This window comes from Simochromis diagramma, unplaced genomic scaffold, assembly GCF_900408965.1.
Source record: "Simochromis diagramma unplaced genomic scaffold, fSimDia1.1 OVJJ01000304.1, whole genome shotgun sequence".
NCBI lineage: Eukaryota > Metazoa > Chordata > Actinopteri > Cichliformes > Cichlidae > Simochromis > Simochromis diagramma.
The window spans coordinates 13,505,878-13,515,909 of record NW_024387030.1 but is presented as its reverse complement, the minus strand read 5'-3'; the positions used below and the strand labels follow the sequence as shown (position 1 = coordinate 13,515,909).

The 10,032-nt window shown below is 41.7% G+C and overlaps 2 protein-coding genes across 4 annotated transcripts in view; one reads left to right on the top strand and one right to left on the bottom strand.

Moving 5' to 3' along the window:
• Positions 1 to 393: 393 nt before the first annotated feature.
• LOC120739540 (putative E3 ubiquitin-protein ligase UBR7) lies at positions 394 to 4,909 on the bottom strand. 2 transcript variants are annotated; one of them, XM_040041324.1, is made up of 12 exons: positions 4,788 to 4,909; positions 3,704 to 3,821; positions 3,264 to 3,397; positions 3,119 to 3,179; positions 2,926 to 3,021; positions 2,778 to 2,831; positions 2,586 to 2,691; positions 2,373 to 2,500; positions 1,467 to 1,661; positions 1,199 to 1,355; positions 1,030 to 1,091; positions 394 to 948 (listed from the first exon to the last, which is right to left on the bottom strand). In XM_040041324.1, the coding sequence occupies exons 2-12, from the start codon at positions 3,818 to 3,820 to the stop codon at positions 865 to 867; spliced, it is 1,194 nt and encodes a 397-aa protein (XP_039897258.1). In that variant the 5' UTR covers position 3,821; positions 4,788 to 4,909; the 3' UTR covers positions 394 to 864. The 2 variants fall into 2 exon arrangements, with proteins under 2 accessions (XP_039897258.1, XP_039897257.1); XM_040041323.1 differs by lacking the exon at positions 4,788 to 4,909 and having other exon boundaries at positions 3,704 to 3,957.
• Positions 4,910 to 6,475: 1,566 nt separating this feature from the next.
• itpk1b (inositol-tetrakisphosphate 1-kinase b) overlaps positions 6,476 to 10,032 on the top strand; it is a 31,407-nt gene continuing 27,850 nt past the window's right edge. For both annotated transcript variants that reach the window (XR_005697230.1, XM_040041260.1), the window contains exons 1-2: positions 6,476 to 6,713; positions 7,213 to 7,364. Coding sequence is in view for 1 of the 2 variants with exons in the window: in XM_040041260.1 (XP_039897194.1) it covers positions 7,270 to 7,364 (95 nt within the window). In the remaining variant the exon portion in view is untranslated. The remainder of the gene's footprint in view (positions 6,714 to 7,212; positions 7,365 to 10,032) is intronic.

Sequence of the window (10,032 nt, the reverse complement as noted above, 5' to 3'; positions counted from 1 at the left end):
CACACATGCGCAGGGAGAACACAAAAAGGCGCCAGCTGACCCAGAACCTTCTCACTGTGTGACAACAGTGCAAACCACTGACATGGTCAAAACAGACAAGCAAACATATTTTTTAAGTTAAAAAATAGAAGGCTGACATAATATGAAAAGGTGCATCTGCTCTATAACCTACCAAAGTTTAAAAAACAGCATGCTTACAGTGCTTCTGTGTCCATTATCTACTTAAATTACTCTCAGCTTTTCTTTTTTTTTTTTTTTTTTTAATAAAAACATCATTAAAAGTTTCTTGAAAGGGGGGGGTTTATCCCTGAAACTCTTTCCATAATTTGCAGGAAATAACCATCAGAAAGTAGATCTGGTTTTATAATATAAAATAAAAAGCTCCAATGCATGCTCTTGTTCAAGTTTTAGTTTACCTTACAGCAGATTTCTAGTACTTTTATTTTGAGCGTTAGTATTTTCATCACAGTGAGTCTTTCACATGACATTTACAAACCGGTTTGTCTTAGCAGTGCAAGGATTATGGCATCAAATTCAGCCAAACTTACATACTTTCACACAATAATCATGTTCATTCAACAAACTCTGTATGTTCACAAATGTAATAGTGTGCAATATTTATGTGAGGTAAACTTTAATCACAATCTTTAAAGTTGAGGCATCATCATAACCCAGTTATGACACGAACCTCAAACCTTCAAATAATAAAGTAAAAACTTGAAACTAAAACTTTTTTTTTTTTTACCCCCAACTTCAAACATCACATGGATTTGCAGCAAAACGGTTTATTCAAGAGGAGGGTGACACATTCAGTCCAGACAGCCCGTGAACATGGCGTACGGTGGCAGCAGAGTGGACGCCTTGTTACTGATTTCCGTCGCTGGTTCTGCGTCTTTTTCTGGCCTGCAGCTCCTCAAAGAGTTGATGTACAGCTTCGACTGTGACTGTCTGATGTAGACACAGAAGTGTTAGGTCTGAGATTTGAGCAGAAGAAAGAAGATGTGACTCACACAGACATCCACTTCTCACCTTTCCTTCAGAGGCACACTGCTCTAAAAATTCACTGATTGAGGTCGTCAGCTCGTTGAAACCTGAGGGAAGAACACAAGATTAATTAGTGGCCGCATCAATGCGCCAGTGCTTTGAATTTCACTTTACGCAGGACAACTGACCCCGTGGCTTCCCTCCCTATCCTCACCGTAAATGACCTCCAGCTGCTGTACACGGTCCATCGAGTTCATTAGCGCCATCAGTGGGTGCTGCCCGAAGGGCTCATGCAAGCCTCTCTTCTCATAGGCCAGAATAGTGTCAGACTGATCCAAGAGAAACTGCACCTCAGCAGCAACATAGGCCCTCTGAGGAAATGCAGCACACAGGGGACAGGCATTCAGAAACAGGAATAACTTGCAGCATTCTGGCTTTTGTGAGTCTACATTACAATCTTGGAGCTAGAAATTCTGTCTCACCTTGCAGCTCGTGCAGGTGCAAAGCTCAGCGCGCCAGCTGTAAGGCCAGAACACCGCTCCCCGTCTCAGCCTCTCTAGCCCGCGGGCCTGCAGCTCCTTCAGCTTGCACTCCACAATTTTCATTGTAGCCATCGCAGGGCTGCCTGCCATTTCCTCGTGAGTTCGTTTGCCAGGGGAACTCCTGTTTACAGCTTCCTATGACACAAATGAGATGAGTGACTGTATTATACAAGAGGCACAGGCACACCTGGGCTTGGTGAAACATCTCCACTCATGCAGGAATGCAGACGCATCCTGGGGAAGTCTCACTGCGAGTGACGCGGTAAGATGGTTGGGCGATGAAAATCGCCAGTTTACAGTAAGCTAGCCTGTGAAGCCCGGCCAAAGTCATCTACAGAGCAGAGGAAGCTGTGCCTCATGGGTCATTTCTCCTCTAATTACCCCAGAGGAGAGGAAAGCACGATAACAGGAGCTGGTGCCTGCTGTCTGGCTCATATTCTGCTCATTACTCTCCAGCCCCACCTAGTGGCGCACTGGCATTCAGAAAAGTTGGACAGTGTTGCTCCAAATGAGGTCACAAAATAGACAAAGGTAAAATATACTCCAGAACATTAATAGGAGAGTAACAAAGCAAAGCAAGTGGTAAACACAACAAGATAGATTATAGATTCCTTTCAACTTAAATTATTTTTTGTTTTGTTTTTTATAATGTAATTTATGCATTATGAGAACACAACTAAAAGAATAAACATGTAAACATAGATCTGAATTCAAATGCCATTGTTTGATTATAATTAAGTCAAATGTAAAGTAAAGTAATGTTCTGGCCTCATTTTAACTTGCACAAAGCCATTTTTAGTTCTCCACTATCCCAGAATCCATGCAAACAGCAGAACCGTTTCTCACCTCTGGTTCTGTGCGCTCATCACTAGAGGACGGTTCCTCATCCTTTCTTTGACCAGCCTCACGGTCTTCCCCCTCAATGTCGACCTCTACTTCCTCTTCGGCATCACCCACTTGGATCACAGGCGGAACTAAATGGAAAAGATGAATTAATGATTATCTGAATTTTGCTGCTAAATGTCTGCCTAGTTAGTTACAGTCAAAAAAATTTGTTACCTGCGATGTGGGCAGCGTACGTCCACAAGAAAGGAGCCTTGTTCATGCAGGCCTCACATACCATCTCTTGAAGCTCCTCGGGTTCAACCACAGGGCAGCCTAAGTGCTATTTAAGGCCAAAAATAAATAAATAAAAGAGCAGAGGACTCATAGAAATGATAACATGCAGATCAAAAATCCTCTCAAGCTTACCCTGCTGTGAAACCAATCCTCACAGATGACGCACTGAATCATCTCGTCTTCATCCTGTTAAACAGATTTATTTATATATAGCCACAGATGACAGAGAAACAAGCAGCAGGGTTTAGGGTGAACAACAACAACAACAAAAAAGACGGACCTGGTCATCGGTGTCTGGGTACGGCCGGTGACACGTGCAGTAGAACCCACTGAAGTTGTGATTGTAGCGATTTCTAATATTTTCCTCTTCTTTAACCTAAAAAGAAAGAGGGGGAATGAACAATTGAAACAACTGGAACGTATCGCACACGTGGCAAACACATCTGGGAGACAAGAGATTCAAAGCGTCTCACGGGATTTAGCTGGCAATGGAAGCCCCCAAACTTTCTGTTTCCACAATCACAGCGAAAATTTCTGCAAGAAAAATAGAAATATTAGAAAACTGTGGGCCAAAAGCTGAATGCTCAGTCTACTCAGTCAACATAGAAAGATTTTTACCTTTTGGTATACAGTTCAAAGATGTCGTGTCCATCATGGCATTTATTGGCGCAGGCCAGACAAACCCCAGCAGGCTCTGCATCATTTGGAGTGCAAGTGTTGCAGGCAAACACCGCCTGTCTCTTCACATAACCCTGCAGAGCAACAACACACGTGGCATCAACACGCAGCATCAATTCACAAAATATTACTGATTTGACATCCGTAACAAAGAGAAAATGCGCTTTAACATAACAATACTTCCACCGTGCTTCTCATAAACATCGGTGACGAGAACCACACAGAAACTCAGCGGTGCAGATTGCAACATTTAACACAGAGAAAAACAAAACGCTTACAATGCACAGACCACACTACAATGCAGCATTTGGAAAAGGCTACTAGGCGTACAATGGGCGACACACAGGCTGCAGGGCTGCTGTGCAGGAAGCTTCTCCTACCTTGGAGTAAGAGCAGTTGTCTGGGTCGCTCCCAGCCAGCACACACAAAGCCTTCTCGAGCTCTTCTTCGCTGGTAAGAATATCATCAATATCCGAGTCGCCCTTGTTCGCTGCCATCCTGGGAAGTGAGGGTAAAGATGACTCCAACGTAAACAATGAAACACCGAAGACTGAGCAGCAGCTGCGGTAGCGCCACACTGTTGACAAACGACTGTTCCTGGCGGGAGTTTAGGCCGAGACCACGTGGAGGAAGTGACGCAAGATACCTATTCACGACCTGCTATTGTTTAAAAATAAATAAATAAATAAATTTTTAAAAAACGAATTAAAAAAAAATTAAACTCTACTGCACTTTCATTTTCAGTGGTTCCCTTAAAAATCTAGTAGTGTTTTATTTATTATTATATATATTTTTAAAGTACTTTTAAATAAAAATAAACACATTACAACGCAATAAGCAAAAATAATAGTAACATATATAGAACAAAAACACCATCCAAAGATATTTTACTCATCTTACAAGCGGTAATCTATCTTTAATAATAAAACAGAGCTGATTTAGGAAACATTAGTTCATCCTTTATCAAAAAAATTAAACGTTAGCTATTATAAGTGGCACCTAATAATAAAATAGATTCCGTTTCGGGTCTATTTCCGTTTTGGGGTTTACGAATTAATGGCTGTTGCACAAACAAGTACGACTGATTTTTATCTGTTTAGTTTCTTTTTTACATATATAAATATTTTTGTTTGGATCTAGCATCACAAAGGCTTTAAAAGGGCATATCAGGAGAAGATGTTTAAGTGCTAATTCGCCCAATATGTAAATGGACGAATTGCCTTAAGTTTTGTCTGTAGACATAGGCAATGGTCATATTTCAATAACAGCTGGCGTATATTTCTCAAAATAGAAACAAGTTGTAAATTGGTGAGTGGTGTGAATTATCATAAAAGGAAAACAAAAAAACTCTCCACTCCAGTGGAAACAATGGAAATGAACAGTGCTGGTCCCAAAGAAGGAGAGGCGAGGGAGCAAGAAAATAATAGAGCTCTCTGTAAGTTTAAAGAATATAATATACCCTACCCTTTTTTATGGTTTAGTCTGTGGTCTGTCCTCCTTCCAGCCACTTGAGCAGCGTCCTTTGTGTATTTTTGAAATAGTTTAATTTTTGAAAACCTCGTAGAATTAAGAATTGTATTCAATTAGATTCTGGACAGGTTGGGTGCGTGGATTTAAATGGATTTAATGGATGGGTTTAAAACAAAATAAAATCCAAACCCCTGCATGTGTGGCTATTCAAGCGATAGGCTGAACAGTATCTAATTTGGGATGGCAAACAAATCCAGAGCATCGAAGAAATAACAGAGAAATTGGGACTGGGGGAAATTGTTTGCAGGCGAAATATAGAGTTGAATATAGAGTTGAATCCATAATGAATAACATTTTAAAATTGTGAATAACATAATGAACAACACCTGGTATATAGCAAGTGCAATTAAGCCAAAACATGAGTGTTAATGTGCTACCTTTTTACTAACTGAAAGCCTATAGCTGCATTTTTAACCTTTGGATCACCACGTGCAGGACTTCACAGTACTCCAAAAAAGACTTGATGAAAGCATAAGCAGCAAAGTACATAAGCAGCAAAAAAAAATCCCTTTAGGCACAAAGGCCAAATGTTTCTGTCCTCAGTGCTAGATATTGTACCCAGTAGTCATCACAATAAAACTTCAGTAAAATCATAAAAGTGTGTGATATTAAAAATAAATTGAAACAGCAGCAGCTGTTTGTTGTGGTTAACACCTGCAGAGGTGTTTGCGCACAAACACACGTGCCGTTGTTTCCTTCCTGTCTCTCTCTTGCACTCCCTCTAATGATCTTCATATTCCTTTTCTCATTTTATAACACTGGCTGTGGCATTCCACAAATTCTGATTAATAACCTTTTGTTGTTGGTTGTTTTTGTGCCACTTGGGTGGAAACCCCCAATCGCTGACTTTTAATTAGATGCCTTTTCAGCTTTTGCGTTTAAATGGTAAATGGCCTGTATTTATATAGCGCTTTACTAGTCCCTAAGGACCCCAAAGCGCTTTACATATCCAGTCATCCACCCATTCACACACTGGTGATGGCAAGCTACATTGTAGCCACAGCCACCCTGGGGCGCACTGACAGAGGCGAGGCTGCCGGACACTGGCGCCACCGGGCCCTCTGACCACCACCAGTAGGCAACGGGTGAAGTGTCTTGCCCAAGGACACAACGACCGAGACTGTCCGAGCCGGGGCTCGAACCGGCAACCTTCCGATTACAAGGCGAACTCCCAACTCTTGAGCCACGATCGCCCCACCAGCATGGGGTTTAAGCATGGGGAAAACATGTTGGACGTTTCGATAGTTTTCCAACGGATGGCGCTAGTGTGACATGCTTCTCTTGTCTGTTACGGGTCAAAAACTCGAAGAGACGATGAATGTGGAGGGACGAAATAAGTATTAACGCATCTCGTCATTTATTATTAGAAAGGCAAATCAACAGAACTTGTTCTAATTATTCAAATCATGAATTAACATTTGAGGGGTTTGAAATGGGAAAATATGACGATAATATATATAGTTAAGGGACGTCTTTTCGTTAATTATCTTGTTACATTTTATAGATAAACAATGACTCGATTATTCTATATCATAACAGGAAAGATAATCTTTAGTGGAAGCAGGAAGGCGCGTGAAAGCAAGACGCGCTGTGATTCGACAGTCAGTCAGGCAGGGGTGGTGTTTTCCGAGGGGGTCGTGAAGGCGGCATCAGTCTCCTGGATCCTGGGTGTGTGCGGGCAGTCCAGTTCAGAGACTGAGAGAAAACACCAGCAACATCTCAACGTGAGCCCAGCGGTGCCTGTCATCTGTCACCGTGCTTGTTACTCCTTCTCCAGCGAGCGGACTGAGAATGGGAAACTACGCGAGCTAGTTTCTGAAGAGGACGCAAATTCAAGGGGAGCTGTGCTAAAACTGCCAGGTTAGTTAGCTCTCTATAGCCTCCCGATGTCAGCTTTATCTAGTTGAGGGAGTTGCCTTATTTTTTTAGGTAACCAGTAGCTGTTTCCACTAACAATTCACTCATTTCTTATGGGCACGTATTACGACTGTGTTCAGCCTGTAAAGCTAGGAAGCTAGCTTGCGTTTCCTAATTGCACGCCATCGGTTAGCTCTGGAGATTGTCACTACATAGCTAGCCAGCTAACGTTAGCAGTTGGGGTTAGCAAAAGAGGGTCAGTGTGTGGGATTCGCTGATGCTCAGCCAGATGCACTGTAATATTACGTTTGGAAACTATATCATGCTAACCACAAGACCGTGAATATCCAAGAGACAGACTGGTAGAAGACGTCACTTATTGCTTTGGAGCAACGTATCAGTAACCGAGCAGTGAACTTAATTATTCCCCAGATTGCTCCCTGGTTGGCTGTTGTGACACTAATGTGTGTGTGTGTGGGGGGGTCTGTTCTCGTCTGTCCAGGTTGAGTCATTAGTTGCACCATTTACCTGCAAAAAAAGGACCAGGGGCACAGTGGAAATGCAGACTTTCCTGAAAGGCCGGAGAGTCGGCTACTGGCTCAGCGAGAAGAAGATGAAGAAACTGAATTTCCAGGCCTTTGCTGATCTGTGCAGGTTCGTTAACTAACTCCAGTTTGTGTGCAGTTGAAATGATTGAAGAACAGCCGTCAAACTACATGCATTCACATAGTTGGCCCCTATGGTTAACAAGTTATGTGACAATTCATCGAAACTTCCCCTTAAGGCTCTGTGACAAGGAGGACTCTTCTCACAGATTTAAGCCCTTAGGCACTTTTCACACAAACGTGCTCACCAAATGTCAGTGAGTGACATCCCTATTCATGCATGCTAAGCATTTAAGGTTGCTGATGTGGCCTGAAGCCGTACTGCTAATCTTCTTTTCTGTTGTATTGTGAAGAAATGGGTTCCCCAAAGGATCAGGCACAAGTCTGTTTTGTGTATGTCCTGGCACAGTGCTTGTTGGTGCATGGTAAATGTGTAACAGGATAAGCTGACAAAACCAGTTTTATTATTAGGTCAGTTGGCTCAGAGCGTTAAACTTTAAAGCAGCTAAATGTGGTCTAAAAGAAAAAGTCTCTTCCTTATTAACGTATCTAAAAAGTAGCATTTGATGTTAAACTCTGACCACCATATCATTTTTTTATCATATGTAGATGGAACAGTGCTAGCTCAGTCTGAGGCTTTTGTCTCTGTTTATCAACAGAAAATAAACCTGTTCTTACCAAATGCATCGTCCCAACATGAATTTAGTCAAGGCTGGTGTAAGAATTTGCACAGATTCCCGCAGCCTTGACAGACGCATCTATGTGAGTGCTGTGTGCACACTATTTTGTTGTGTCTCTTATCCAGCTGAGTCAAGTGTTACACAAGCTGAAGGGCCTATATTTTCTTAGCAGATGTGAGCTCGTCCTTGCTGTTTTACGATAGGTGCTGTACAGTATATCAGATTGTCAAAGGGCATTAGGGCGAGATAGCCGCTTTATAGTCTCTCATTGCAACAGCTGCCTAGCTGCTGGTGATGCAGCAGTCTGACGTTTTCAGTACAGATACTGAAGTACAGTATCGGTTTTGGGTACCATTCGGATACAAGTGCTAATGGACTTGAGATTTTTCCACTAATATGAGCCCTGACTTAGACGTTGTTTCCTAACTTTGTAAACAAAAAAATTTAGTAATAAATGAGCAAATACATTTAAAGTGAGGTCAAAAAAAAAGGGGGGAAAAGACAAAACTCTGTGCTTTTATTAGTTTCTGTCTTCTACTCTCACTTTCATCCTGTAGGTGTCTTTTTCAGTGTGTGCAACTCCCCAGACACTTCAGACAAGAGATGGGTGTCGTTAACCAAGCAGACACAATTTGTTACCTTTGAATATTTGCAATAAAAAAATCCGAGCAACTGTTGAATCTCGCATAGCAACATGAAAGGGTGAGAGAGAGAAGCTCTAGCTGGTTCACTGTGCCGTTCTTTGTTTTAGTAGGTATCATACTAGTTTCCAGTATAAGTATTTGGCTCGATGTGACCTTACCTACTTGCACTGTATGAGGGCTAGTTATCACATAGTAACATGTCTTGAAAATCTGAGAGAGGCTGGACAAAACATTGTAATCTCCAGTCCTGTGATTTTGCACACATGTGCCTCAGTACATCAGATATGTTGATATGTTCCAGAAGGATTTTCACCTTTTCCAACAGTGTGTTGCCTCATAAAGCAACCTGAGTGAGTCAGCACAGATTACCACACTGTAATCCACGAAACATTTTTAATCTCTACATAAAGCTCCGAGCATACCTCCCCTCCTCCCTGCATCCTGCTCACCACCTTCTTCCCTATGAGCTGGATATAGGTTTGTTCGATATGTTTGACACGAAGAGCTCTGGCTCAGCATTAAGAATTGGTCTTTGTGACGCATAGCCTTTGAAAACTGCAACAAATGGCACAGCAGATAACTGCAAATGAGCCACAAAGTGAATGTGGCTTGTATATGTTCACACATGACTACTTCTCCCTGTTAGTCAGGGAAACTTTTCTTCAAGTTCTCCTTTTCCTACTCCAGTCATGTAGCATAGAAAACAAATGTTATGAGGAAAGGAAGGATGGCACTAAGAACACCCTGCCACCTTGCATGTATGTTTTCTAAAAAGCCGCGACTTTTGAAAAGAGGTACAGGATGTGGCAGTTTTAAACTTTATCTGGACCTGGTGTTGTGCGTCTGAGGAAGTCTGTTCCAAATTAAAGAGACTTTATGTAGTATTAAATTCATTTAGTGACCCTTTGTGCTTAATTTCATGAAGTGCAATTTTTACTTGATGGTTTAAATTTATCTGTTTCCCTGCATCATTTATTATTATGGAAGATAAACCATGTGTCAGTGTTACTTTTAAACAGTGACTGGACAGAATTTCCCCTGTCATCATGTGGTAAGCAGCTGACATTGTGTGTGCATAATTGAGGAGTCTGTCCTGTCTCTTGCATCTGGACTTTGGGGTTCCTGCTGGTCAGAGCTAGTTGAGTTTATGTCCGCATGTCAGCTTGCACAGCAGTTGAGAGGCATCTTTTCAGTTGGCACACATGCCTGATGCTTTAAAAAGCAGCAACCCTGATTTTCATTAGATTATCTGAAAATATTATTTTCTCATTCTTCAGTTTCACCACAACTCTCATCTACATTATACTAATAATAACAAATGCAAGGAGTTTACTGAAATTGTTGGAAGACTTGTATATAAACCTGGGATGAGCAGAAAAAGATAAATAAACTA

Excerpts from the sequence above, each read along its gene's own strand:
- LOC120739540 (XM_040041324.1), bottom strand. The coding sequence starts at position 3,820 with ATGGCAGCGAACAAGGGCGACTCGGATATTGATGATATTCTTACCAGC. Across the intron at positions 2,501-2,585 it reads GTACGCTGCCCACATCGCAG|TTCCGCCTGTGATCCAAGTG; the intron begins GTAACAAATTTT and ends TTTTCCATTTAG. Across the intron at positions 949-1,029 it reads AGTGTGCCTCTGAAGGAAAG|ACAGTCACAGTCGAAGCTGT; the intron begins GTGAGAAGTGGA and ends TGTCTACATCAG.